General features: G+C 35.9%; 4 protein-coding genes across 10 annotated transcripts in view; 2 read left to right on the forward strand and 2 right to left on the reverse strand.

The window, feature by feature from the left end:
• Nucleotides 1-177: 177 nt before the first annotated feature.
• On the reverse strand, nt 178-3,301 carry LOC111445783 (vesicle-associated protein 4-1-like). 2 transcript variants are annotated; one of them, XR_002710910.1, is made up of 8 exons: nt 2,852-3,301; nt 2,402-2,472; nt 1,758-1,839; nt 1,532-1,650; nt 1,017-1,094; nt 794-913; nt 605-699; nt 178-477 (listed from the first exon to the last, which is right to left on the reverse strand). XR_002710910.1 is itself a non-coding variant. In XM_023084256.1 (7 exons), exons 1-7 carry the CDS (start codon nt 3,105-3,107, stop codon nt 655-657), a joined length of 771 nt encoding a protein of 256 aa, XP_022940024.1. In that variant the 5' UTR covers nt 3,108-3,301; the 3' UTR covers nt 178-654. The 2 variants fall into 2 exon arrangements, 1 of the variants encoding a protein (XP_022940024.1); XM_023084256.1 differs by having other exon boundaries at nt 178-699.
• Nucleotides 3,302-5,340: 2,039 nt separating this feature from the next.
• LOC111446432 (ubiquitin carboxyl-terminal hydrolase 14-like) lies at nt 5,341-19,817 on the reverse strand. The gene is made up of 20 exons (XM_023085248.1): nt 19,439-19,817; nt 16,687-16,858; nt 15,924-16,036; nt 15,499-15,835; nt 14,845-14,939; nt 11,969-12,102; nt 11,833-11,889; nt 11,672-11,749; nt 11,484-11,538; nt 11,357-11,398; nt 11,000-11,080; nt 9,481-9,679; nt 9,353-9,410; nt 9,154-9,276; nt 8,823-8,911; nt 8,642-8,731; nt 7,513-7,683; nt 7,224-7,339; nt 6,946-7,084; nt 5,341-5,895 (listed from the first exon to the last, which is right to left on the reverse strand). The coding sequence occupies exons 1-20, from the start codon at nt 19,532-19,534 to the stop codon at nt 5,717-5,719; spliced, it is 2,424 nt and encodes an 807-aa protein (XP_022941016.1). The 5' UTR covers nt 19,535-19,817; the 3' UTR covers nt 5,341-5,716.
• Nucleotides 19,818-21,393: 1,576 nt separating this feature from the next.
• Nucleotides 21,394-22,621, forward strand: LOC111446618. Of its 2 annotated transcripts, XM_023085501.1 has the most exons (3): nt 21,394-21,824; nt 21,963-22,256; nt 22,361-22,621. In XM_023085501.1, exons 1-3 carry the CDS (start codon nt 21,552-21,554, stop codon nt 22,463-22,465), a joined length of 672 nt encoding a protein of 223 aa, XP_022941269.1. In that variant the 5' UTR covers nt 21,394-21,551; the 3' UTR covers nt 22,466-22,621. The 2 variants fall into 2 exon arrangements, with proteins under 2 accessions (XP_022941269.1, XP_022941268.1); XM_023085500.1 differs by having other exon boundaries at nt 21,963-22,621.
• A 3,040-nt stretch (nt 22,622-25,661) lies between these two features.
• The window catches only part of LOC111446236 (universal stress protein PHOS32-like), a 12,537-nt gene continuing 10,507 nt past the window's right edge, over nt 25,662-27,691 (forward strand). For 4 of the 5 annotated variants that reach the window (XM_023084961.1, XM_023084965.1, XM_023084963.1 and 1 more), the window contains exon 1: nt 25,662-26,532. In XM_023084961.1, coding sequence (XP_022940729.1) covers nt 25,767-26,531 — 765 coding nt within the window. In that variant the 5' untranslated portion in view covers nt 25,662-25,766 and the 3' untranslated portion in view covers nt 26,532. Of the gene's footprint in view, nt 26,533-26,742; nt 26,802-27,691 lie in introns of those variants that run through there. The other variant, XM_023084966.1, reaches the window with a different exon arrangement.

Below are 27,691 nucleotides of genomic sequence, written 5' to 3' on the forward strand. Positions count from 1 at the left end.
GACGACAATATCTGTTTGCGATCTCCCTAACAGACAGTGTCTGTAGACGACAATATCTGTTTGCGATCTCCCTAACAGACAGTGTCTGTAGACGACAATATCTGTTTGCGATCTCCCTAACCTATAGTGTCTGTAGACGACAATATCTGTTTGCGATCTCCCCAACCTATAGAAAAAAAAAAAAAAGAAATATGAAACTCAAAAATGCATTGTTGCCGCATAAAAAAGCCATACAAACGTTGTATAACCTGGCCTGCTTCTTGATTAAATAAGAGTAGCAACACCCAGATTTGACCTCAAAATATGTAATTTCTGCAAAAACTTCTTTCACCACATTAATTAATTCTACACCTTATCCATCCAAAACATTGAAATCTTATGATCATAAGCTCAGGTACATTTATTTTCACAACCAGAATTCATCATCTACACTGAGCGGCATAGCATTCGACTCTCGATCGAGTTCTTCAACTTTCCGGCTGCTCATTTCATTAAGTAACAACACTGATGTCGACGTCGACGTCGTATTATTTTTCCGCTCGATGAACATTTCAACTAACTCCATTAATCTTCCAGATATCCAGGGATTGAAGATGGTAATACCTGTACAGATTTACCACTGGAAAAGTGTGTAATGCGACAGTAAATCTAACTTTACACAACTTGTTGACGAGCAAGGTATTTCTCCCTTCTTTCTTTCTGAACAATCAATCCAAAAATGAAAATCAGAGGATTATAAGATTAATTAATATATGAACATAAGATGAACTCAACATTATTGAGAACAACATACCCATTCATCTATCACAAGGCCTTCCCCTACAACCTGGGGACCTGTTTCTGCTGGAGGTTTCTTGCGTGCTTCAAGTGCAGCCTCGGCTTCAGCCAATTGACGTTTGAGTTTTTCAAGAGCCTGAAAGATCAAAATGGCATTAAATTAGACCTCTCTCTTTCTCACTCTCTCCTCCAATACAGACAAGAACAAGAACAAGCCTGTGTTTTATTGATTTACTTACAGCACTAGGTCGCTCTGGATCTACAAATACGACCCGCAAAATTTGCTCAACTGTTACTTGGTCCTTCTGTTCATCAAACTGAAAATTTTGCACAACATAAGCACATGCCAACAAAAAGGTTTGATGTCAAACTTTTACTATCAATCATTCGGTGATCGAACACAAATATGCATCGAGTTCTTGAGGTGAGGTCATTAAGCAATTGCGCCCAACTTCAAATAATGAAAAAACGAACTCATTAACTTATTTCAGTTGCTACCACAGAAGACAGTCCATTAGGAAGTAGTACACTAACTGGAGATGCTGGTTGACAAAAATTCACACTAAACTACATTGACTACATGGAGGAAGACAATGGAAACCTTAAACTGTCGGATAGAACACACAAAATGACAATAACAGAAGGCAAGACATTGGCTATGTTTCATGAGTCAGAAATGTATAAGTATAACCAATCTCAAAACAGCAGAGACAGAGAGGAGGGGAAGAAAACCCCAATTCAAACCGACACTCACCAGCTCGGGTACGTATTCCGTTCCTGCTTTCACTTTAAGGCTCATGATCTTAAACTTAATTTTGCTCTTCTGGTCCATTGGCTTTTCATTATTCTCCGGCTGCTCAACAAATCTGAAGACTGTTTAAGAAATGAAACCAATGGATACTTGAGTTGATATTGATTATGTATCAAAAGGTAAGAAAACCACAAAAAAGGAAAAAGGGGTTTGAAAATGGAAATATTACCAGTAGCAATAAAAGTTTCTCCTGGAGCCAGAATTCCACCAGGAGGCCGCATATAACAGCTCTTGGGAGCGGTAGTTTGGAACTGAAGAGAAAGATACAGAGATCATTTAGGATGATATACTCGCATTTCAAGTAATCTTGGAAATGAACAGTTCACATTCATTTGAATGACATTCAAACAAGTACGCAGTTCACCAGCCTTTCCCTGGCTTGCTGGTAATGTCAATTTACTTCAGTAAACCAAAGAACAAAAATACAGGAAAAACTCCAGGATCAAACCTTCAACGAATTTGATTCCCTCAGCTGAAGAACTTTACAAGAAGCTGAAAACAATTTGAATGCAAATTTTCACAGCTTGGAATGCAAAATTGCATGCAAACAATTTGAATGCAAGTACCCAGAAAATCAATTACTATGAAGGTAATTGGAAGATCAGCATAATCTAACAAGACTAATTGTTTTCAGAGTATAGAGAGGAAAAGTTCATCAGAAGAACAAAATCAGATGCATTCAAGCTTCAGTAAAGCGTTGGCCGTACCCTTGGATTGTTTAGGGCTTAAAAAAGTAAGAAATCAATAAAGAATAATGGAAAAGAACAAAAGGTGAAAGTAGGCCTGCTATGGAAAAAAACACTAAAGTAATACCTTGAAAGCTACATGAGATCTTCTCGTGTTCTTCAACCTGATGGCGCTCTTTACCTGCTTCCCGGGTTCATCTACACAGCAATCATCAAACAATACAGAGATGAAGACGAGTAAGAAGAAATCGATGCAAATTCTGAACAACTATTCCGTACATTTATCCAAAACTTGCAACTCCCCTGCTTCATGTAAATTTGAAATTCAACTCGCAAATGGCAGCCGGAAAATCGATTGGAACCTCTATTTAATTAGATTCAAAATTCGAATTCATGAGCAAACGAGTATCATTTCGGGCTCGCATTATCCAGATTGAAGGTTTCGAAATGGTTCGAAACATCCGATTTCGAATTCTAATTAACCACTACAATTCAACTACAGCAAAACCTCTCCATCCAATCCAAAAACCTAAGCATCAGCAATGAACAGAGAGACGAAGAGAGAACAACAACTTACAAGGGAAGAACAAGCAGTTATTAGGATCAAGCCGAAGCCGACGGCGAGGAGGCAACAGCGACTTCGCCACAGAGGACACCGTCTTGGAAGACGATGAAGTTTTCATATTATTCGACGCGGTTAAGTTTCTATCACTAGGGCCATGGATACTATGATGAAGATTCTGAGTGGAGGACGAAGAAGACGAAGTATTCCCCGATTGCCACATCGAACACAACGTGAAGAGCTTGCGACGATCAGCAACGGACATGGTCATCAACACTATTGCATTAAATTTTCCCGACCAAAACTGAAAATGGACGGAGGAGGAGGCGACGGTGACGGAGAGAGCGGATTCGAGAAGCGTATGTAAATACGACGGAATTTTGCTCTGATATCCGTGCGGGTGGACACGTGTCGAGAGGATAATGCATCTTGATAGCCCAAACGGCCGGTCGTGCAATTATTACGAATCCGTGCTTCTCTGAGTTGTAAGATTTTCTTTTTATGAGATGAGATGGAATTGTTTGGATAATATACACGCGCCTTTATGGAGCGTGTAGTGCACGCTCATTTTTTCCCATTAAATTAATTCCTTTTTTGTTTACAAGCGCGTCAACAAACAAGACAAAGAATAATTACCAGGTAACATTTTGATTTATTTAATAAAAAGTCAACCTTTTTTTTTTTGGTAAATTGACTGTAAAATAAATTTAATTTTTTTTTCCTTGTAAAGTAGTTTGATTGGTTTTGAGTTGATAAATACTTTGAATTTATTTTTAATATTATTCGTGTTTGTAATTAAAGTAAATTAATTATTTAAATATGAAACAGTTACCCGAAAAAGCTTATTAGACTAAAGTCTAAATCATTGTGGCATGAAATCACAAAGTCAAAATTTTTAGGTTAAATTTGTAAGTCCGAGCTTTAGCTTAAATGAGTCGCACGAAAAGTTTGGTGCAGCCGACTCAAAATTAGTACCATAAAAAGCGAAACACGGGATAGAACCATATCACGATTTACCTATTTGGATGGATAGGGCAATTAAAATAGTGGGCTGTGGCTAAAGCAGTTTGGTGGAAAGTTGTTGGTTGATTTCTTACCAATTTATTGGGTCAAGTAATGATGAAAAATAAATGCTTCAAGTTGACTTTTTGTATTTTTAATATTAAAAATCATTTTTCTATGTTCATTTTAATTATTAGAAAAACCCATTATTTTGGGAGGGATCTAATCAACTGCTTTAATTATTTCTAAATATGGTATCCTTTAATTAATTTTTTTTTTGTTGTTTTTTTAAAGGTCTGACTAATTTATTAGAAAATAATCTTGGTTGTACTTCATAAATAATTTTTAGAACGATTTATTTAAATACGACCATTTAAAGAAGGTTTGAATTTAGAATGAATTTGTAGAATTTGTAAATGACAAAAATACCCTTTTAACACGATTGGGAACCGAGATACTAAATTTATCTTAATCCAAATCAAAATATATTGAATGGTTAAGTATTTAGAAATAGAAAATATTAATAATTAGTATTCTAATAAATTGATTAGGAATTTGATACATATTCTTACGTTCATAGATACAGAATTACTTGAAAACTAAATTTCACCTAAAAAGAAAATGCGTTGGAAAGAAATTTTAGCCATTAAAGATGCCCCCCATTCTTGGCCACTGCCTTCTTTAATAAATTCCCCTTTTTCACATTCATGAATTAAATTTGAACTAATGCAACAAATAACTACTATTGAAATTATATTATATAATTAAAATTTAAAAGCAATAAAAGCAAAAGCCCATCACTCAATAAATATAAAATTATTAAGAACGGGAAATAGATCTCTCTTAGAACATCAAATGCTACGTTAATGTACAACCAATGAGCCACAACTTTGTGCTTTACGAGAATGAAAACAGATTTGTATAGAGTTATTGTAACCGTTTAAGCTCATTGTTAGCCGATATTTTTCTTTAGATTTTCCCATTTAGAAAAAATATTTTGTTCTCCCCCAACGGACGCGGAATCTCACAATCCACTCTCCATTGGTGCCTAGTGTCCTCGCTAGCACTCATTCTTTTCTCCAATTGATGTGAAACCACCCAATCCACCCCCTTTGAGCCCAATATCCTTCCTGGCACACTACCTCACGTCCACCCCCTTAAGGGCTCAGCCTCCTCGTTGGCATCACCCGGTAACTAGCACTGATACCATTTGTAACAGCTCAAGCCCACCGCTAGTAGATATTGTCCCCTTTAAATTTTTCCTTTCGATTTTCCTTCAAAGTTTTTACTATGGGTTAACAATACTTCGTTCTCCTCCCATGTGAGTGGTATCTCACAGATAATAAATGAAAAAGCATTTTAAAAGAGCGAAACAACATTCAAAAGATAACCAGAGGAGGAAATCAGATGAGTAGCCGATGTTGACCAATTTCCTCATCTAATTATTGAAACAAGCAAAGCAATCTCAGTCCAAGATTATGAGTAAACAAAAAAAGGCAGCGAGAACAATACCACAAAGAAGCGACACTGTGGAGTCTGTGTGTGATTTTTTGTTCTAATTAATCTTCTTTTTGGTTCTTTTCCACAAATTTGGAAAACAAAGGGATAAAAGAAACCATGGAAACAACAGTGAATGAATTTTATGTGGGAGAAAAGGGCAGGCGGCCGCCCACATTGAACAACATCAATTACAGCAATGAAAGGAGTCCCAACAAGCCACCATTTTTCACAAATTTTCCATCAGAAATATAGGCATCACATAGATCCGAACGAGTGTCGCAGCAAAGCTGATGAAATCTGAATGATTTCCCTTTTCTCCCTGGCTCAGCTCTTACCATATTTGGGTGAATTATCAACTGAGACGAAATTGGTCCACTACTACTCTTTGAGTCTCTCAAAGAAATATAAATATCCCATGTCCTTGGGTGGGTTCACCGAAACCCCAACCTTGTCGTCATTGAAAATAACCCATCTACCATCTTTAAAGATGTGAGCAACATAGTGACCACATTGAGTAGACGTCCCAATGTGGCTTATTATTCCCATCAGTCTATATCCTGAAAAAACACAATCGTTGAGGGCTCTCGAGAAATCGAAAGATATCATCTTAAATATTGAACAGAAATTCAACAGACCAGAGACAGGTTAACAAGATAATTGATTAATAGTAAAGTACAAGTTAAAAGAAAGTGGTTAAAAGGTACGTAGGTGAGATGTTATTTGTTAAAAAAAGAAAGAAAAAGAAAGAAGCACGATGTATTCTATCTGACGCATTCTGAGAAAAAGAACAAATGTTTTTCAAAGGTATCATGCAATTGACAAAGAAACAAAAAATTGATTCACCGAATAAAGGAAGGCTTTTCATTTACTAGACAATGTTCATCGTCATATAGGGTTATGTAATAAAGTGACACAAAAGTTTGTTCAGAATTGTCTACACAACAGAACAAAATTTTCAAGCGTAAAATTTCCCCGTTGTAATGAAATACAAAAATTTCCCCGTCATTGCGTAAAATACAATAACTTTTTTCCGCTTCTAAAATTACTAATCTTATCATTACTAATTTATTTCTTTAGATTTTCGTTCTTTAAAAACTCTCCTGAAATCCTAGACAAATTTCGATACAAGAATAGATAAAAGGAAATAAAATCGAAAACTTATTTCTTCTAGTTCTTTAAATTCCACTAGAAAATCAGTAACTTTTTAAAAAGAATTTTCAAAGCCAATCTAAAAGACAGAAATTATTAGTAAATAAACCTAATTCAACATAAGGATCAATGGGTGCAAAATGATTTTTTTTTCCCCCTGAATAACAAAATTTGGAATAAGAAAGAGTAAATATCAAACACATATTTTGAAATAAAAGACAAATGTTTGAGAAAAAACGGGGATTAAAAAAACGTTAAAATGCTCGAAGTAGACGATTTATTCTCGGCAAAAACATTTTTGAAAATTGTGTAAATCTAAATTTGTCATCTAATTTGCGACTGCAAGTCCAGGGATTTATCAAAGTAATTAAAAAGAAAGAAAATGCATCCACAGACAACATAGAAATAATTATCAAGAGGAGTAAGAAACTAATAATTATCAAGAGTAAGAAACTAACTCTCTCCACCATCGGGTAGAGCAGCATCGAGGTTAGTTGGTGTGCTTGATGTAGTGGCATCTAAACAGGCTGACTCAGATGATATAGAAGCTTCAGGATTGTTAAATATCCAATCTGTCGCTTTCTCAATGTCGCCACCCTACAACCAATGATGCGGGGAGGATTAACACTATAATATGACTTACACGTTTCTTCTTTTTAGTTGTTTTCTATCCTTTTCTATTCACCCTCTTTTAGAAGTTCTTTTTCTGTGTGTGAGTTAAGGGAGCAGAGCTTACAGATGCCTTTAACGCTTTTCTAGCAATTGCTTCTTGAAATCCAAATTGAAGCAACATGTCAACTTTAGTTTGATCAACAACAAAATCTGCCTTCTGGGAGATCGGATCATTTATATCTACCAGAAAAAAATAAATACATGAATGGCGAGTATTTCTAAATAACACCTTAAAGCATAAGCGATGAAACAATAAAAACTGTGGATTAATGCTCCGCAAGGATAAGAACATACGTAAAACAGAAACACAAGGAGACGAACCTACACATCAAGACAATAATATTTAAATATACCTGGATCATCCATGTGAGAAAGTAACCAATTCATAGCCTCTTCAACTCCAGCGTTTGAGGTATTAATGGCAGCTTTCTGACAGTGAAGATAGTTAAATCCCATTGACACAAGTTGAGAAACAATATCCTCGTTCGCTGAAGGTTTATTTGACTGAAACTCATCCTCAGGGCCTTACAAAGATGACAAAAATTGGGATCAAATGTCACATCATCAAGTAAAACAAACAAATATGTAAAACCAAGAAATTTTTAGAGTTCTTAATCTTGAGAGGATGCGGAACTTGCACCATTATATTCCATAAATATTGACAAGATAGAGACACAAATATCAATACATACATATATGTGCCAATCGATGTTTTCCGATTTCAAAAATTACATTGATAGGTAAAGCTTTAGGTATACAATTTTATAATATTCTACAGATGTAAATATCAAATAGTATAAATTATATGACAGGAACTCAACATTCTTCAACAAAATCGGAAAGCGAAGTCGATTTCCCACCAAATGAGTAACAAGTCATCCGCAAAAAATAACACATCTTCATGAGCACGGTTCTTTCTTATTTTGTATCTACTTTTCTTGCCGGATTTTTTCCATTAATTTAATTTCTTTCTTACTTTATTCTTCATTTTGGTGCATGCCTTCTTATTGGTTTTTATTTTTAAAATTTCTTCAAAACGGATATCTGCAAATATCAATAAGAAAAACTATGTTCTCTGGTCATTTTTATTCATTATCTTTGCATGTCTCTTTGCACATTCCCACAGTTACACAATGCATATTCATAAAAGCAGGGGAAAAAAAAAATCTTTCAGTCGTGTGCCTTGCATAGTGTGCATGTTAAATATGTGCCCAACATTAGAATTTGAAAAAAGCGTTCCTATCCAAGAAGCAGATACACAAGACAAACGCATATGTGAACACACAATCTAAATTAAAGAAATAACTGTAACAATATATTTATGAAAGCGCATACGTGTACACAATCTAAATTAATTAAAAAAATAACTGTAACAAGAATCCATAAATTAAACTTATGATATATAAACAGTAAACTTATGGAAGCGTCAACTTCTCATCTGTGAGAGACTAGAGACTGAAAGACCAAGAAGAATCCACCTACCAGCCTCAGGCAAAAGCTCTTCCCCAGCCCTTGGTCCTTTACTACGTATTTGACTAAGATCAATGATATCAGGGACATCGACATAGACATCTAAGTGATACAAAATCAAAAAGTTAAAACAAAAGGGACGGAAAACCACAAAAGAAAAGGCAAGAAAATCAAGAAAGGTGTAGAGAAATACCAAGTTTTTTGGGCACCCAACCGTCCCCCATAATAAATTTGCGCATATGCAAGACCAGGTAGTCTGGGAAGGAAGTTAATCTTGCAGTCCTGTAGAGTTATAGAGCAGAGAAGATGGTAATAACTCACTTCTGCTCATTGGCAACAACTCAACTATGGACAAAAAATCTTGCAATGGATTGCTTAATGACATTGATTACGGTATACCATAAACTAAACTTTCGGAAATGACGAATGAGTACTGAATGCCAACATTACAAAATAAAATAGTGGAACATGCAATTTTTTAAATTTTATTTTATAGGAATCTGCAAAAAATGAGGAATTCTTACTTTGTTGCTGTTGTCTTAGCTTGCAAGGCAGTGCTGTAAAAATCGTGAATCTCCTCCGGAGATGAAAAGCTTGCAAGGCATGCCTCTAGAGGTACTCTAGGCCGCACAATTTCATCAGTGCCTCTGATAAACCCATTATTCTTAGTAACAAACTATCAATGTGAAGTGAAAAGACATACAAAAAAAGACTCCCACTTACAGCTCCTTCCCTTCTGAGATCTTTTGAGCCTTGAGCTTCTGGAAGGCTTCAATTTCATCTGAGATTTCAAACAATGGTGTCATTTGGTGATAGATTGTTATATAGAAATAATGGCTAAACCATTTTACCTTTATTAGTAGCTTCGTGTAATGGGATGTTCAATGAGAGAATGTAATCATGCCGTCTATTATAAGCAACTTTTCCAGAGGAACACACAATACGATCCTCAATACCAAATTTGAAACTTCTTGCAGGATTGTTTCCAGAACTCCCAGAATTCTGTTGCTCAACTTGGTCAAGAAAATGCAGGAAGAATTCCAAGGCATCCTGTAAAAATTTCATTACTTTTATATAAAACATACTAGCAGATTTTGTGTGCAAGACTAGATAAACCTAAAGACAAAATGGTTTTCTTGACAAAACCAGCTTCTTTTGTGGCCATCAGGCACAGGCCACAGTTTTTGAAAACATCTTTGACATAAAACCTTAAAGGTTGATCATCTGAGTCTCCGGGCCTCGGTATAAGTGGATACAATGGATTGCAGTGTAGTTGTCAAGAGAAAACTTGAAGATATTATAATTTAAAACAGTAAAATAACTAAACAAGAAAAAATGGGAAGATATAAAATAGCTGCTGGTAGTGATACATATTTCTTCCAGCACTGAGTCAACCCTAAAGCTCTTCCATATATAGGTCCAGGCTTTTGCAACAGGCATATGAAATATAATTCATGATCTCCAAGTTCCAAAGGACTAATGCAATGCCCAACACTGATCTGATCAACCCCTCGCACAGGAGTCATGGCATTTCTATCATGGCAAGGCACCTTTTTACCATTACACTTACCCAAAAGTTCCTTTCGAATCATTATTCACAGACTCTTCTCTTCTACAGCACATATCCACCTCTGCTGTGTTACAACATTACAACAACATCTCATTCCCAAAGAAAGCACAAAGACTCCTCTAGGAGCTTCTTCAGTATCAGCCAACCTTACTGGGATCAAGGTACAGGTTACCAAGCAAACATTGACTCTCCAACATCTCCTTCTCACTACTTGACTCTTCTCTATCATTCAGAACAGAAGTTTTGCTTCTTCTCTAAGACAATCTCCAATGTTTCCTAATCGTTCCTCAAACTACATTTTGTTTCAGGGTTCGCATACTTAAGGCGTTGGCCACCTCCACTCCACATACAACTAGGAATCGTTCTCCTTTCTCAACATATTGAGTAATACAACCTCAAGAAACCTTAAAATCCCTCCATTGAAATAGTTTCTCCTGGAGGAACAATGAGCTCCATGCCTCAATTATCATTTCTTTTTTCGGTTTGGGGCTTTCTTTTAACTCTTTCTTTTTTTATGCATGTAATTCCCTTGTATATGCTTTCATTTCTGCTCAATTGGCTTCGACATTTAAAGAAAATATAATAAAATTAAATTAAAAAGCATCCATAGTGTAAAGCCAGAGGGTTGGTTGAGAAAAATGGAGAAATAGTGAAACTACATCTACTGACCCAGATCGATAATATACTACTTGCACAATTCAAGATCGATAATATACTACTTGCACAATTCAAATAAACAAAATCAAGACTTTCCATTAAAAAAATTGCATAAATAATAAACTTACAGTGTGAACACATACCTGCTGTCTCATCGTAGAAAATTCTGGATGATTAGCGGCAATAACTGTTTTGAACATCCGAGGGGGTATGCCTTCCTGTTTCTATAGTTGATACACGTAAATGGCAACAGAAAGACAAACAAGAAAATCTTCAAAATATGTTCAAAAGTTTGAACCAGCAACACAAGAACAGATATTACTAGTGAACAAAGAAATTTCGAGTACTTCTCAAGAACATAGCAAACAAAACAAGGAAATATTCACAATTTCCAAGAATTGAAAGAAAAATAAAAGTGCAGTCACTATCATTATTCAGCAATTATGTTATTCTATATCAGGTCTTTAAAAAATTGAGTAAAGAGCTCGTCCAAAACTTACTGCATTTATTGCTGAGGAAGAAGAATTCATCCTTTCACATTTCTACAGGACAGATCAGAAAATTCCAATCAACTATAGCAGAAACAATAGATACAGAGGGCTTGCTTCCTTTTGTTTAGCTACTTACTTCTAGTGAAGGAATGGAATATTTTCCCGATAGCAAACCATGTGCCAGCTTTGTTCTGTAAGACCAAAAAGTAACTAGTATAACTATATCATCATCCACCTTCCTGTTTCTCTCTCTCTCTCTCAAAGAAAAGAGTGAAGAGAAATACTAGGCAATTATAAAAGCCTTAGAATTTCCTAGCCACTTACAGTTGCATGTTAAAGTCAACAGTCGGATCTGCAGGTGCAGTTTCAAAAGCCAACTTTAAACTTTGCTTGGTGTAGTATCTGAAAACATACTCGAGGGAAATTATGATTGAGAAAGAACATACAACATGATTTGTTGTAATAAAACTATGTAGATATAGGACCTTTCACAGAATGAATGCGTTGAAAGAACAACTTGCATTGTCGATGCCAAGTAACAGCTGCAAGAAAAAGCATATTTGTGAGCCAAGAAAAATTTAGATACACTAGTTTAACACACAGTCAACAATGCATCAATACCTATTTCCCAAATTAACCAGCCCTGTGTAACCTGGTCCAAAAACTGGCTCAACTTCCCGTCCACTTTCTTGTATCCGATTCCAATCAAAATTAGTGTTTTGGTCAAGCTCTCTTTCAGCAGTGGTCATTTCAGTCTGTAAATGAATAATGGAAGCTGCTTTCAACAAGATTGGACAACATAGACATGAAAGATAAAGCTATAGGTGCATAACATGGTATTCCAAAAAGCTTCCACAAAAGCATCCAAAACATGGCCACATAGTAAAGTGAAGAGATCTAAAAGTCAACATATAAGTGCTATTTAAATTTTTTTTTTTTCCTGGATAAGAAAGAGCTAATTCAATTTTTAAGAACACCACCTGAGTTGAATCCCTATTTACTCTTTTTTTTACTTCCTGATTGGGATCCCCAGTTTTAGGAGTAGAAACATAGAGTTTACTGAAAAATTTTGTATGGGGAGGAATTGAGGAGGGCAGTTAATCTCACTTGGTAAGGTGGGAGGTACTTCCGAAGCCAATGGAGGCTAGAGGTTTAGACATTGGTAAATTGAGATTAAGGAATGTACGATGCTGGCAAAACAGTTGTGGCAGTTTTCTAGTGAACCACGTGCTCTATGGTATAGGATATTAGAGAGCAATTACAGTTTGCACACAGTTGAATGGGTTTCAACTTCCAAGTGGTGAATTGAAAGGCTTTGGTACCTCTGCACTGCTATTGATTAGATTTCTCCATTTTCTCCCAGTTAGTTAAATGTTCTGTTGAGGATGGGTCTCATAGTTATTCTTTGGAGAATTGTTGGATGAGAGTTAAGCCCCTCTGTGCATTTTTCCCGCAACTTTATCACCGACACTTGTCAGGTAAGAGGTGGCTCTTGGTGGCCTCTGTTTTGTCGTCCTTGCTCACTTTATTCTGTCATCCTCACACTAACTAAAAGTTTTGAGAGGTGGTGAGTTTTCTTTCTATTATGTCTGATCATAAGGTCTATTTAGGGAGGCGGGCTTTCTAGGCTTGTACCCCTACCCCTACTAACCCATTTTAGGATTTTCTTTTATTGTTCACTCGCCCACTTCTTTTGTTCCCCTTCTCCCAATTGAGGGGTCTCATTTTTTTCCTCTCTAAAGAAAGATACAATCCCTAAGAAAGTGAATGTTTTTTCGTAGCAAGTTTTGCACATGAGAGTGAACACTCAATATTATATCCAACGGCATTTATATTGTGACTGCAATATTTTGTCTTTTGCAAATATCAGGAGGAGAATTTTGATCATGTTTTGTGTTCTATTCCTTTTGGAGTTGGAGCTTTAGCTTGTTTGAAGCTGTTATAGTGCATAATGGGGACTATCACTTCAAAACGAGGAGATAATGATGAACTCTCCCTTTGGAGAAAGTGATCTTGTGGCAAGCTTGTTCTTTTGCGATCTTGTGAGCAATGGTTTGAGAGGAATACGAAAATTTCTAGACGGGTTGAAAGGTTTTTGAAGGGGATTTGGGAGCTTATGAGATTTAATGCTTCTTCAAGGGTATCCATTAATCAGACTTTTTAAAATAAAGGCTTGTTTTAGGAGATGTATGGGGCACCGTTTATTATCTTTCTACTGGAATGGTATGGGGCACAGTCTAGTAATTTATTGTAAAGCAGTTAGACCTTGAAATACATTCTTTTACATGTTCTTAAAATTCTAGTAAGAGATGGAGCTTTCGTGGAGAAAAATGAAAAATGATTCTTTTTAGTATTTGTGAGCTGTGTTTGGACCAGTTTATGTACACCTCAACTAATCTCACAAAAATACTGCTCAATCCTACAACATTTCATTACTAAGAAAAACACATAGGCTACTAAATTCTATGTAAGTAGCGGCCAACATAGACTGAACTGTCCTTCATTATTTCCATGGCCCTTATTAAACACTAGTTCAATCCACCCCAATCAGAAGATAATTATAATAGAAGAAAGAAGCATACAAACAAACCAAAAAAAACATTTACAATAAAGGATCAACATGATTGCCAAGATCTCCACAACAGCAGAGCTAGAAAGAGGTGGAGGGAATGTCAAGGTAAGGAACGATAATGATGTAATTCATAGAAGAAAACTCAAATCTTACACTAGCAAACCAAATTTTTGTTTCCTTCACATTTTGAGTCTCTTTTTACTCTCTGAGGATGGCCATCCCATAGAAATTTAAATCCTAAAATACCTTATAGTGACTAGACCAATCAATATGACTCCCAGCAAAATGGACATCCACAAGGTTAGGTGAATTGTCCTTAGACCGAAGCTCAACAGAGCAACAATGCCCATTTGAGGTCAGACCTTCAATCTACAATCATCTGCATGATCACTATCCACAACTCCTCCTTATCCCCCCCTCCAAAACCCCAACCTGCCCCGGTTATCACTCCTCTCATGCATTGTCATTCTCTTGGGATTCTTAATCTAATCTCTTCTTTAGCCTTTTCCTTCCCTTATCATAATGGCATCTTCAACCCCTCGCACCACTTCAATTTTTATTAAAAAAAATTACAACTTATATTCAATTGTCAGTTCAGAGATCCTCTCCTACATGTATAAAACATTTCTATTACGCAATTCCCCTAGATATTAAAAACTAAGATTAGCCTCATTTCATATGGCAAAAGAATAAAAGAAACGGAGAACGCTATAAAATTCCTACCTTAAAAATATTGTGGATCCATTGCAAATTGAAGATAAATAAGCACATCAAAAGAACCACATGTGCACCAAAAATATAGTTTGCACCAGAACAAATAACTTCTAGTCCGAATTAAAAATATCCAGTTTCTATCTATTTCCACACATAAGCCCCCTGCAAAATTAAACAAGTGCTTCAAGCATTCCGTGAGAGAATACCTAACCTTCTGTAAGGATGAAAAGTCAATGCCAAAGAAAGCAAGGTGTTGTCCTAGCATTGGGTCCAAGACACTATCATCCTCTGGATAAGAGTAAACATCTGAGCTGCCACAAAACATTGCCCATATTTAAAATTCATGCATGCATCAGCTGTGATAAAAGAAAAAAAGTGGGTAAAATAACACACTTAATTGCTTCCCAAAATTTCCAATCATTAAGAAAAACGGTCATAAATTGATATGGCAATGAACCAAGGGAAACAACCCAAAACGTTGTTCCCAAAGAAGGTCCTACTACTATTACCAACACAATTGAAAGATTCTGCACATCGCAAAAAAAATTCAAAAGGTTATGGCCAATTCCTTGTGTTAAGAAGTCCATTTGTGCTCATCCTTCCGATAAATACAAGCCACCACCTTATGCCACAACTCATTTGTTTCCTTTGGAAATCTTTGATACGATTTTGATAACAGGGCTTTAATCGGACTTTGAAACCATATGCCATCCCATTAAAAGTCTCACTCTCCGCTTCTTTTTAGTGGCTTTCTAATTTTTTCCCCTTTGCAGATGAGTGGTTCAATTTTTATGAAGTAAATGAATCGATCAAGATGAATACAATTATAAAGTGACATTGATAACTTTATCAAGCAAAACATTACCTGCTGCTTCAAGGTCAGCCGTGATTGTCCCTAGCTTAACAGCAAGAGGATAGCCTGTATCTTTGTAGTGCTCAACAGCATGGTTGTTACCTCCTGTTCCATCCCAATTTTTTCTCCCACAAAGGATCATTCCATCAGTTAAGTTGAGCCACAGATTCTCAGTTTTATCACATTTTGAACACTTCCATCCAGAAGGAGGAACTATCACACCATTGTCAATCTGCTGCAAATTCATTGCATACGAACTAATTTTCAGCTTATCAGTTGTCCATGATGCAAGTTGCTCTTTTCTCTCAGCACCCTCAGCCAATAAAACAGCATCAACTGCCAACCTTACCTGCAATTATAGCATTAGCCATGGTTTAAAATATTTTATTAAAAAAAAAGTTTCTGCTCGGAGATGGAGGTGGGGGAAGAATATTCACCTTCTCTGGCAGCTCCACGGAAGGAAATGGAAGAGTTGCATAATTAGGCAGTATCACTACACTATAAGTTTCATCATATTCAGGTTCATTGTTATCAAACCCACCATCAACTCCTGGAGAAAAACTAATAATAAGTATGACAAGGACTGAATCGTTGTTCCCAAATTAGAGGTTAGCAGGAAAGTTTCATAATATGCATTCTCGATGGTGTGCTGCAGAGAATATTATTACAGTGAAAGCAACCCCTCTCATAAACTAGAAACAAGCGCTTCATTATTGAATGAACTTTGGCAAATCATTGCCATGGGAGCTAAGCCTGACTCGAAATAACAGGAGTCTCTTGGAGAAATCTAAAGATAGGACAGAAATTTGGGCACTAGCTAAACTTTTATGGTTGTCTTGGCATACTAAACAAACAATTTTGTATTATCCATATGTTAAAATCACTCCTGGAGTAGTTTATCTAGACGCATTGGCAATACTATGTTTTTTCTTTCTAAATATATAAGGAAAAAGGTTATCAAATATTCTTATTTCTACATATAAGTAAAAGTGAGTCACAACATCAACATGTTAGAGTATGAATAACGCTATTGGGAGAAACAACTTATTAAACTACCAACAATGCTTTTGGGAGTGAAAAAGCAAAATGTGAAAAACATAAAAATGTGTTTATACCTCAATCAGAAAAGAAAAGTAACAACAAGACAGATTAAATGAGATTAACCATAGTAAGGCATACAATGTTGTGGTAGAAAAATACCTATAGCTAAGAGCGTAGGTTTCTTCGAAGGCCGGTCTTCAGGAACCAACTTCTTTGTTTGCTTTATGTGCAAATATACAGGGTTTCCAGTCCTTTCATAATTCCAAACTACAAAATCCTTCCCAAATGCTAGAAATGTATTCAAATCAATGAACAGACCACCTTCTGATCTCTGTAACTCAAAAGAAAACAAACATCATAAGACAACAGCAAGGAAGAGGAGTTTCCACAGATAAAAAGGTGTAGGATATCATAAAAGCGTGTCAAACAAATGTTGTTGCTTTTGGACAAATAATATCCAGATGAAGGCATAGAAGAGCCCACGGAGGTGATCAAGGTGAATGTTACTGGTCCAACATGTTCATACACATGAGAATTTGAATTTCATTTATATTCCTTGATCTGCGTCTTTCTACTCGAGAAGGAAAACTATGAAACAATAATAGGTCAAACAGATTCTTGAATCTTGGCTGGGCTTGTTCTATCATACATACTGATACAACCTTTAACATTCTAAATATCTTACTACAGATCAAATCTAACCCTTTTCTTTTTCATAATAGACATCTTTTTCTTCATTTTAAGTTTAACAGATTCTTAAAGATGTCATTGACTTCTAAAGAATTGCAAAATCAACATCACATCACTCCTCGACCTTCTTTTCAAATAATTATCTTATACGGATGATGGTTTTTAATGGAAAACATACTTCCATAAAGATAACAAAGGGCCAACAGAAATACAAGCCAACAACAAAAAGAAGCAAACAAAAACCTAAATTATGCTCTAAATACAAAGGACTCCAATCAACCAAAATAAGGCCTAAAGATCCTTAGTAATAGAATCTCACAAATAAGCGTTGAAACTAGCTGAGAGGGTAGGATACTCTCTCAGCTGAGAAAGAAACTAGTTACGGAATCTCATGAATAAGTGTTGCATTCACATTCCTTGATCTGCATATAATGTTTTTCTACTCAAGAAGGAAAACTCCGAAGCCCAAACCTCCCTGAAGGCCACTTCACCCCTCTAAAGAATTGTCTTGATGGCAGCTATATTACGATGAGTTGACATTCGTGTGAATAATGTCTTCATTTTATTTTATTTCTTTTCTTAGAAGTTAGAACCATCATCACTTCAGGCTTAGTTGAAATTAGATACCCAAGAAAGCATGAGACCAGCAATAATTTAGGCGTGAAATTTATTTTAGTCCAACTTATCCTATTATTTCATTATTTAATTTTAGTTCATTGCTAACGCCAACAAAGAGATGCTATGATATTTGAGTAAATTTTTTAGTAAACCAATTGAGTTGTTAATCTAAATATTACCCTTGAGATCATTGGTAATACGTAAGCTTTAGCCTATGCATATTCTTTGCACTAGTCCCTGCAGTCTCCATTGTCCTGACTAATTAAATTGAAAAAAGAATTACAGATTTCAGAAAACTTAATAATCGATCAATTCATTACATAATTTGGCAGATTAAGAATTAGAATCACAGCTACGTTGAGGGGTCTAAACTCTATCCACTGCTATATATGCACCTAACAGGTGTAAATGCTAACATATCATATTGTTTTCTAAAAATTGGGTAAGAGCATGCAGAGTATACAAGCATAAATGGATATATTCTCTCATTTATTTGTATGTTCTGATACGTTGTATGGATGTTATGTTTAAAAGTTCTTAGTGCCAATTATGAAATTGCATTTAGTCTGCAGTATGAGAGAAGATATAAAATCCACTGCATGTTTCCAATTATGGAATATTTGTAACAGAGCAGGTAAAGAAATCCAAAATTGAATAAGCATATTTGTAAATCATTAGGGATTTACAAGAGACTTCAAATTTAAAATTAAATCTCCATACAATTGTACAATTTAATACTAATAATAATGTCTTTCGAGTCCAAATTCGTTATCTCTATTCACTTTTTTTTTTTAAATATCCATGAGTGTCCAAGCCAGCTCGTGTCTACCTTGACCAATCTCACAGGACAGCTATCGAACCCTACTACATTTGGTTGCCAAGGTAACTTGTAGGATATTAAATCCTAGGTAGCTTGGCCACCATGGTTTGATCTCATTCCCTCTAAATCCGTTATTACTTACATGACTCTTCCTGACCATTAGGCTCACTCATGGTGATTTATCTGTATTCACTTCTTCTTTTGTCCGATGCGAACAAACGAACAATATATTTGTATATTAATGCATCACTCAAACCAAAGTATCTCCACTCACTGTATGACTGAAATACATGGACCTATCTCCGAACAATCAATAATGACAGTGAAAATAAATACAGCCAGAGACAAAGGAAAATATCTGGACGTTTGAAATGAATATAACAGGAGGATGTGGCAACAATGCTACGAGATAGAGAAAATAGATATTAAACAGAGGAAGCTTCATAAATTGACACTTCGACGAGTGCATTGGTGATCATAGCTTCAAAACGACTGTAATCGAAATGTTCAAACCAAATGAATGACAATCCTCGACAAAGCCAGGCAAAGACTCGCTATTCCTTTGACATTCACTAACATTTCTTCAGAACAAAACGGAAATTGACCACATGAAGTTCTCAAGCAAGCACTCGGCAAAAACAAAGCTCTTGACTACTGAACACCGTAATTCCAGCACAATGAAACTAAATGGAGCAATCGACAGAGAAGGCACAAAAAAATAATAATAATAATAAATAACAGCGGTAGCCACAGTAGCAACAAAAAAAATGGAGAATATGTTACTGGAGTATCGAAGGACAAGCAGCATTCCTGCTTGTAGATGCGATTGGTAGGCTCCGGAATCCGAACACGCGACAGATTAGATCGAAGCAAATCCATTGTGCAGGTCACCGGAGCGAAATCCGAAGAAGCTGCAAAATAGATTGTTGATGATTCAGAGGGAAAGAGGAAGAATAGATTCCTTTTCCTTTGCCCTAAGCAGATAGAAAGCAACTGAATGGGCTCTTGCTCTCACTGCGAGTAAAATCAGGGGACATGATGAGGAAACAAAGCCTTTTATATACAGCGCGATTTTTCCATTTTCTTTCTCTTCTCGTCTTCGTTTCTTATTCTACTTCCGATAAAGGAGACGGATTCACGCAACGCAGTCACGGAGAGAAGAAAAAAAGAAAAAAGTGTTTAAATTCTTTTATTAAAATAATATAATTTTATTATTTTAAATTTTGTAATCTTTTATAAATATTTCAAAAGCATAACTATAATACAAAATCTTGGACAAAAAAATTTAAATAAATGATAAAATTTTGAAATACCATTTTCTTTTTGTAATATTTTTAAAAAGAGTACTTTAGTAAATAATTTAACTAATTATAATAATATTATTAAGAGAACTATTATATAGATAAATTATTTAAAGTATTTGTGTGATGTCCCACATTGGCGGCTGGGGAGGAGAACAAAGCACCATTTATAAGAGTGTGGAAACCTTCCCTAGTAGACGCGTTTTGAAGCCTTGAGGGGAAGCCCGAAAGGGAAAGCCCAAATAGGACAATATCTGCTAGCAGTGGATCTAGGTCATTACAAATGGTATTAAAGCCAGACACCGGACGATTTGTCAACCTTCTCGCTCTTCCCTGAATGGGGGTAGACACGAGGCGGCGTGCCAGTAAGGACGCTGGCCCCAAAGGGGGGGTGGATTTGGGGGCGGTCTCACATCGATGGGTGCCAACGAGAACGCTAGTCCAGAAGGGGGATGGATTGTGATGTCCCACATTGGTTGGGGAGGAGAACAAACCACCATTTATAAGGGTGTGGAAACACACGAGGGGAATCAAGGACGTTGGTCGAGAAAGAGGATGGATTGTGATGTCCCACATTGGTTGGGGAGGAGAACTTTTAAGCTTTGAGGGAAAATCCGAAAGACGCTGGTCGAGAAAGAGGATGGATTGTGATGTCCCACATTGATTGGGAGGAGAACTTTTAAGCTTTGAGGGAAAGCCTGGAAGAAAAAGCAGAAATAGGACAATATCTACTAGTCGTGGAGGTTAGTCATTACAATTTGTAGTTTAGTTAAAGACCATTATTTACCCCAAATGCACTTGGATTGAATTATTTTCTTCATTTTTTTTAATAACAATTTAAAGTGTGATTTTAGATGATAAATAATATTTTAAAAATCGTTTAAAATGTCACTTAAAAATAATAAATAATAAAAATATTCGAAATACGTAGTAAAAAAAATTAATTACTAGACTTGCAACTAAACAATTTTGTTATTTAAATTATTTTTACAAAAAATTAAGATATAAAAATATTTTTTAAAAATAGTGCTTAAATTATTTTATTATTTTATTATTTTATTTTTAAAATTTTAGAAGCGGTGCAGAATAATTTATATATATATATATATAACAACATTAATATTGAAATTTTAATTTTAGGAGTGTATCAATTTTTTATTTTTTTAAATTAATAATTAATTTTAATTTTGTTATCTTATTTTCTTATGTTTTATAAATATTTGTAAAGTTAATGCTATATTTTAATGTATAATTTAGCCTTTATAAAACAATAGCCAATAATCTATTTTAGTGTTTAAAAAATTGTGTGTCCACGAGAAATAAAACACTACGATTATTAGTCTAATGGCTTTTAACGGTGAAACCAGATGAGTCGCGCCCTATATAGTCGCCAGCCCCTAGCCCTCCAAAACTCATAGGCCACACGCAAATCCCCTCCATGAACACCCCGCCAGCTGTTCTGCTTCTTCAGGTTCTCCATTTCCTTATCGGATCCTTGTTCCTCAGTTCCATCAGATTTTCTAGCCTCTCAAACGCTTTGCTGAATCCTCGTAAACTGCAAGAAAAACACCTCCGATTTTCGAGTTTTAGGTTCAATGGACTCCTTCGCTGCAACCAAATCGAAGAAGAAGTTCTTTCCGTGTTTCCGATCGACGGCTTCCAGCGGCCCTGTTAGGACGGTGCGAGGTATGAACGCTGCAGACGAACAGGTTTTTCCGTTCATGGCGGTGGAAGAGAGGAACGGTATGATGCTTCACAATGTGCAGCCGTTTGATGGATGCGGCAACGTTTCTGGTCGCCAGAAAAAGGGAGGCGGTGGTGGTGCTTTGTCGCGTGCGCTTAAGGCCGTCTTATTCGGAACTTCATTGGTTTGTCCGCTGATTCTGACAGCTTTTGAAATGAAACGCTAATTTCGTTCTCTGTTTTTCTTTTTCTATGGTTGACATTTTTCGATTAATCGATTGATTTTCCTAACGCGGATATCGGATGTTCTTTGAGTGTTGCAGGCGAAGAAGATCAGAAAAAAGAAACGAAAACAAAAGGAAAATTCGAATGAGGAGAATCAGAGACGTCGACTTCTGTCTTCAATTAGCAGCAGATCATCAGATCCAAATTTCCGCAACTCTTCTACCTGTTCTTCGCGCACTTCTGCGCCATTTTCATCCGCCTCATTCTGCAGTTCGTCTCCTACCTCCCCGGAAATCAAAGAAATATCATTTCGATTTCATCCAACTGCCTCGAATCGCTTGTTCAGGCAGATTAATCTCAGAAAAACCTCCCGCTGTTGGTTTGTTCTATTGGTAGGTCTTCTAAGCTTGGTTTTATGGGAAAAAATCGGAGCTACTGTGTGCACTTCGATTTGGATCCTCTGTTTCCATTTTTACCGCCGTGAAATCGGATTCAGGTCGCCGGACGACAAGGCCAGTGCGGCGGCCATGAGTTCCGACGAATACAAGAAGAGAACCATCCTGGAAGGATTTCTGAACAGAGATCGTTCGGCTGTTCGTAATTCAATCACACACATTGATTGACCTAACTGCCAAATGGCGCCAGAAAGATTCGAAATGGCGTTTCATGCATTTTTCGATATGAATTTGAAAAACGTCATTTCGAGTTTGTTCGTGATAGATATGAACGAGAAACAAATTTACCATTTCTCAACACAAAAAAAAAGGAAGTACCGTGAAATTCTCACATTAATTTCTGTTTTCTTTCTCCATAAAATCACATTGTAAATGTGTAGAGTAGAAGCTTTCAACCTTAGTGAGTTTGATTAGTTTGTCAAACTGTGCTAATTAAGAATGGTCTTTGTACAATTCTGATGTAAATATTTTTGTTAACACACTCACATGTACATTCACATCACTGGATGATCGGAATAATTCATATTATCCGATCCAAGATATAAGATTCAAGTTGGTTTTTTTTTTTTTTCTTTCTGAATGGAATATATTTGAATTTTAGTTATGTGAGCTAAATCAATACAAAAAATATTGTGAATATTAAAAATATTTGCCATACATGCTAATAATATTTGAGTTTTTAGTTTTATGAAATTTTAGTTCTAAATATGAGTTATATTGTAGATAAGTAAATATTTTAGTAAGCTAGTAAAAGATAAAAAAATTGGACAACTCAATTCAACTCAATCAAAAAAATAAAGAAAAAATAAAGAGTTAGATTGTGAACCATGTTCAAACTATTACTGTCACCCACCTACTTAACCAATTTGAATTTGTCCACAAAAAAGTTCTAACGCTGCTCCGAAAATTTGTAAATATGGACGAATCAACCAAATAACAGTAAAAAGAGCAATCCTCTCGGGCTATTTATAATTATTATGCTAGTTTATCAATGATAACATTTGATCACTTGACATGTATTGTGCTACTAATTAAATGTTAGTCCATCCGTGGTAATTGTCTTAGTATGTGTAATCAATCAGTGATAGAAGTAATACATTGTTATCATTGATAGACTTGTAATAATATGCATACTAAAAGTTATGAATGGAGTCGACCAGTCATAGACATTTAAAAATAAATTGAAACCCGAAAAACACAATTTGAAAAACAAAACACAAAAAAAAAAAAAAAAAAAGAGTACGAAAAACACGTGTGAATGCTTAAATCTATTTAAAAGTTAATAGATCTGCATGTAACTGATCATAATTGACTATCAATTATCCAACATTAAAATAAAAAAAAGAACGAAATTTTAATTTTTCAGATTACGTGAATATTCGAGCTTCTAACGTCTTAGTCAGTCTTATATATTTCAATAAATTAAACTATATTTAAATAGTAACTTAAAATAAATATTTGAGAGTTGGTATTTTAATATAGATAAAAGTAATATATAATATTAATAAAAATAATTTGAGTAAGGGTTTATTTTTATAATTCAAATAATTTTATTTCAATTGAAAAGTAATTAAAAATTTAATCTACCAAACTTATAAAGGTCAATACTTTGATTGGTTTATGATGTCAACTATTAATAGTGTTGAGTTTTTGGCCCTTAATCTCATTGTAATTAATTTCAATCAATCTACTCTTCATTTTTAATAATTTTAAGTATTTTGAACTGTCACCGTATAAGGTTAGGAATAACAAATCAGAGCTAAAACAAATAAATTACTTTGAAACAATATACCCCACGTAATGATGTAACACTTAAATCAAAATGATGGACAAATCAAAGTATGACACTTCTAATTTTGGAAGAATAACAAATGGTAGAGTTTTTCTTGTAGTTATATTTTTAAATAAAATTATTTTTACAAAATATAAATTTGAATCTAACTCACTCCCATTTATTTTATTATTATATTTATAATAAATTTTGAAATTTTAAATTAATTGTTACTCACATAACTTTTTATTATAATTATATTATTATATTTAAAATAAAATTTGAATTTGTCATTTCACCGTTTCCCATTGATTTTTATTATTTTTATATTATATTAAAAAAATTAAATAAATGAATTTAAAATTTTTCTTATTTATTTACTCTTAATCTCCATCTTCCATTACTCCTAATACAATTAAATGGTCAATATTAATTCATACATTTTCCCACTTCTCTTCTCTATATATACGTCTCCATATTTTTAACACACAACTTCCATAAATTTTCAAATCCTCAATTGTTTAAAGCTTTCATTATTTTGTTACTCTCTCCAAACTTCCAAGTTTATTTCTCTTCATCTTATTCTTGAGAGGAATTATTACTGTATTGTGAGAAAATAGTTGTGAGTGCTTCAAAATGTAAATCTACTATTTGAGAGGGTTGTGGTGTGTTACTATCAAATTCAAATTCTTGTACCGGTTTGATCCTGCGCCGTGGAAAGGATTGAGTTTGCTCTTGAACTCGTAAAAAGAGCGATGTAGCGATTTGGCTCTAATCCGTGGAAAGAGTGTTTATTCAAAGTTTAAATAGGAGTAAGTCAAGTTTGACCGAACCACTATAAAATTAGGGTGTCATATTTTCTAGCTGTTTCCCATTTAATTTCAAAATTATTATTGCAATTTATTGCATGTTCTACTTAATTATTGTTTTGACTTCAATTATTTTGTTACAGTAATTATTATCTTCTACTTAGTAAAAAGTTCTATCATTAGAAAAATTAATCACGTTTAAACACTCGTTAAAACCCTATTCACCCATCTACGGTTGCCATACCGATCCAACAAATATTGTCGCCACATCATCACATTGACTATCTTGTTCCGACTAAAACTTCTTCGTTTTAGCTATGGTTTTAGTGAATAAAAAATAGATGTTGAAATAGTTATTCCCAACCTTAGATAAAATACTGAGAATTGTTAATAATTGAATGTAGATTTTTTACCATCAAAACATCAATCAATTAATTAATATATATGTATATACCTAATAAATTGACATTATTTGAATAAAATCCTATAATCTAAGAATTTAAAGGAAGTAATTCAAGATTTGTTTAATTATTAAATTTGTAGTAAAATTAAAAGTTTAGGAGGGGCAAATACTAGCAATATCGTTAAATTATGGGATAAAAATGGAAATATTTCTATCCTTTTTTTCTCCCCAAAAAAGTAGGAGTCATCAACTGGGCCAAGATTCAGAGCAGGCCCATGATTTCGCGTTCGTTTCAAAGCCCATTGAATAATGGCCCATTAAAAAAGCATCTTCGTCTAAAACATTCCCCTCATCTTCCTTGTCTTTCACTCCATTTCACTGTCGTTTTCCATCCGTACCAGTTCCCCCGAAATCTCCGAGCTTACATTTTCTTGAATTTCTCTATCCCACTTCCAAATTTCTTCATGGATCCTCAGCACCAGCTTCGGAATCCCACCTTAGATACTGACCCCCAACTTCCCTCGATCAAGATTCACCATCCGGCCTCCCCTCGTCACCCCTCCGCCGCCGCCGCCGCCGCCGCCAATTCCACCCCTACTGGTGGCGCCCGACGCAAGATTGGCGTCGCTGTTGACCTTTCTGAAGAGAGTGCTTTTGCCGTCCGCTGGGCTGTTCAACACTACCTTCGCCCCGGTGATGCTGTTATTCTTCTCCACGTCAGCCCTACCTCTGTACTCTTCGGCGCTGATTGGGGCTCCATCGACATTTCTCTGAATACCGCTGTTGATAGTCCCGATGACGAGGATCCGGGTGATGGTGAAAACAATCAACATCAGAGCCGCAGCGAGCGGTCAAAGCGTAAATTGGAGGATGATTTTGACGCCTTCACTGCCTCGAAAGCTGCCGAACTAGCTAAACCTATAAAAGATGCTCAGATTCCGTACAAGATTCACATAGTGAAGGATCATGACATGAGAGAGAGGCTGTGTTTGGAAGTGGAGAGATTGGGGCTCAATGCACTAATCATGGGCAGTCGGGGCTTTGGTGCAGCAAAGCGCGGTAACGACGGCGGGCTTGGAAGTGTTAGCGATTATTGTGTTCATCATTGTGTGTGTCCTGTGGTAGTGGTTCGGTTTCCGGACGAGAAGGAGGGCGGCGCTGTGGTGGCGCTGAAGAAGGAGGACGTCGCCGAGATGAAATCCGAGACAGAGGAAGCGGTGGAGTCTTAAGGTTAGATATCTCTGTTTGCTGCTTCTTGTATTGTTATGGGTTCCATAAGCGATTCAATTTAGTTTTCCATTTGAGCGAAGTTGAATATGCTTAGAACGTTATAAATTTGCCCAAGTATTTTCCATTTTCATGTTAGTTTAGAAGGGCATGGCTATGGCGAACTTGTTTCTGTTCTTGCTTTCAATAACTTAATGTAATTATGCTGTGTAGTTGAAGGATGAACGTATTATATGTTGATTATATATACTTTCAACTGGGTTGGCTAAGCATTTTGAATGAGCGTTTCTTATCAAAAGAGCAACGTTGCATGATGATCTTGAAGCGGTACAGAGGAAACTATGATTTGATTTAACTCTGAAAATGACTGTTCTTTCTTCAGTTGAAAATGCTATTATCAAAAGTCATCTTAAACTCACTCTAAACTTAGTATTCTAGTTAAATGCCTTGGCGTCCTGAATTCCCAGTTTAGCTCTTGCCAACCCAAGCATGCTCAATTGGTTAAAACATTACAATCAAACAGCCCAACCACATTGGTTGGGGAGGAGAACAAAACACCATTTACAAGGGTGTGGAAACCTTCCCTAGTAGACGCGTTTGAAAGCCTTGAGGGGAAGCCCGAAAGGGAAAGCCCAAAGAGGACAATATTTGCTAGCGGTGAATCTGGGCTGTTACAAATGGTATCAGAGCTAGACACCGGACGATGTGTTAGCCTTCTCGCGGTTCCCCGGAGGGGGGTAGACACGAGGAGGTGTGCTAGTAAGGACGCTGGGTCCCGAAGGGGGGTGGATTTGGTGGTGGTCCCACATCGATTGGAATAGGTATGAGTGCCAGCAAGGACGCTGGACCCTGAAGGGGGTGGATTTGGTGACGGTCCCACATCGATTAGAGAAAGGAACGAGTGCTAGCAAGGACGCTGGGCCTGAAAGGGGGTGGATTGTGATGTCCCACATTGGTTGGGGAGGAGAACAAAACACCAACCTTCCCCTAGCAGACGTGTTTTAAAGCCTTGAGGGAAAGCCCAAAGAGGACAATATTTACTAGCAGTTTTTAAAACTTGTCTAGGGAGAGGTTTCCACACTCTTATAAGGACTGCTTCTGTAACGGTAGGGGTTTCAAAAAGGGAGAAAAAGAAAAGGGGGGGGGGGGGAACTCCTTAAAT

The sequence above is a fragment of the Cucurbita moschata genome, unplaced genomic scaffold, assembly GCF_002738365.1.
Source record: "Cucurbita moschata cultivar Rifu unplaced genomic scaffold, Cmos_1.0 Cmo_Scf00008, whole genome shotgun sequence".
In the NCBI taxonomy this organism is placed as follows: Eukaryota; Viridiplantae; Streptophyta; class Magnoliopsida; order Cucurbitales; family Cucurbitaceae; genus Cucurbita; species Cucurbita moschata.

Coding starts and splice junctions, on each gene's coding strand:
- LOC111445783 (XM_023084256.1), bottom strand. CDS start 3,107: ATGACCATGTCCGTTGCTGATCGTCGCAAGCTCTTCACGTTGTGTTCG. Junction 1,840..2,401: donor GATCTCATGTAGCTTTCAAG/GTATTACTTTAG, acceptor CTTTCTCTTCAG/TTCCAAACTACCGCTCCCAA. Junction 1,095..1,531: donor CGGAATACGTACCCGAGCTG/GTGAGTGTCGGT, acceptor CAAAATTTTCAG/TTTGATGAACAGAAGGACCA.
- LOC111446432 (XM_023085248.1), bottom strand. CDS start 19,534: ATGGATTTGCTTCGATCTAATCTGTCGCGTGTTCGGATTCCGGAGCCT. Junction 12,103..14,844: donor ACTTTTCATCCTTACAGAAG/GTTAGGTATTCT, acceptor ATTCATTTACAG/ACTGAAATGACCACTGCTGA. Junction 5,896..6,945: donor TCTACCCGATGGTGGAGAGA/GTTAGTTTCTTA, acceptor GTGTTTTTTCAG/GATATAGACTGATGGGAATA.
- LOC111446618 (XM_023085500.1), top strand. CDS start 21,552: ATGGACTCCTTCGCTGCAACCAAATCGAAGAAGAAGTTCTTTCCGTGT. Junction 21,825..21,962: donor TCTTATTCGGAACTTCATTG/GTTTGTCCGCTG, acceptor TGAGTGTTGCAG/GCGAAGAAGATCAGAAAAAA.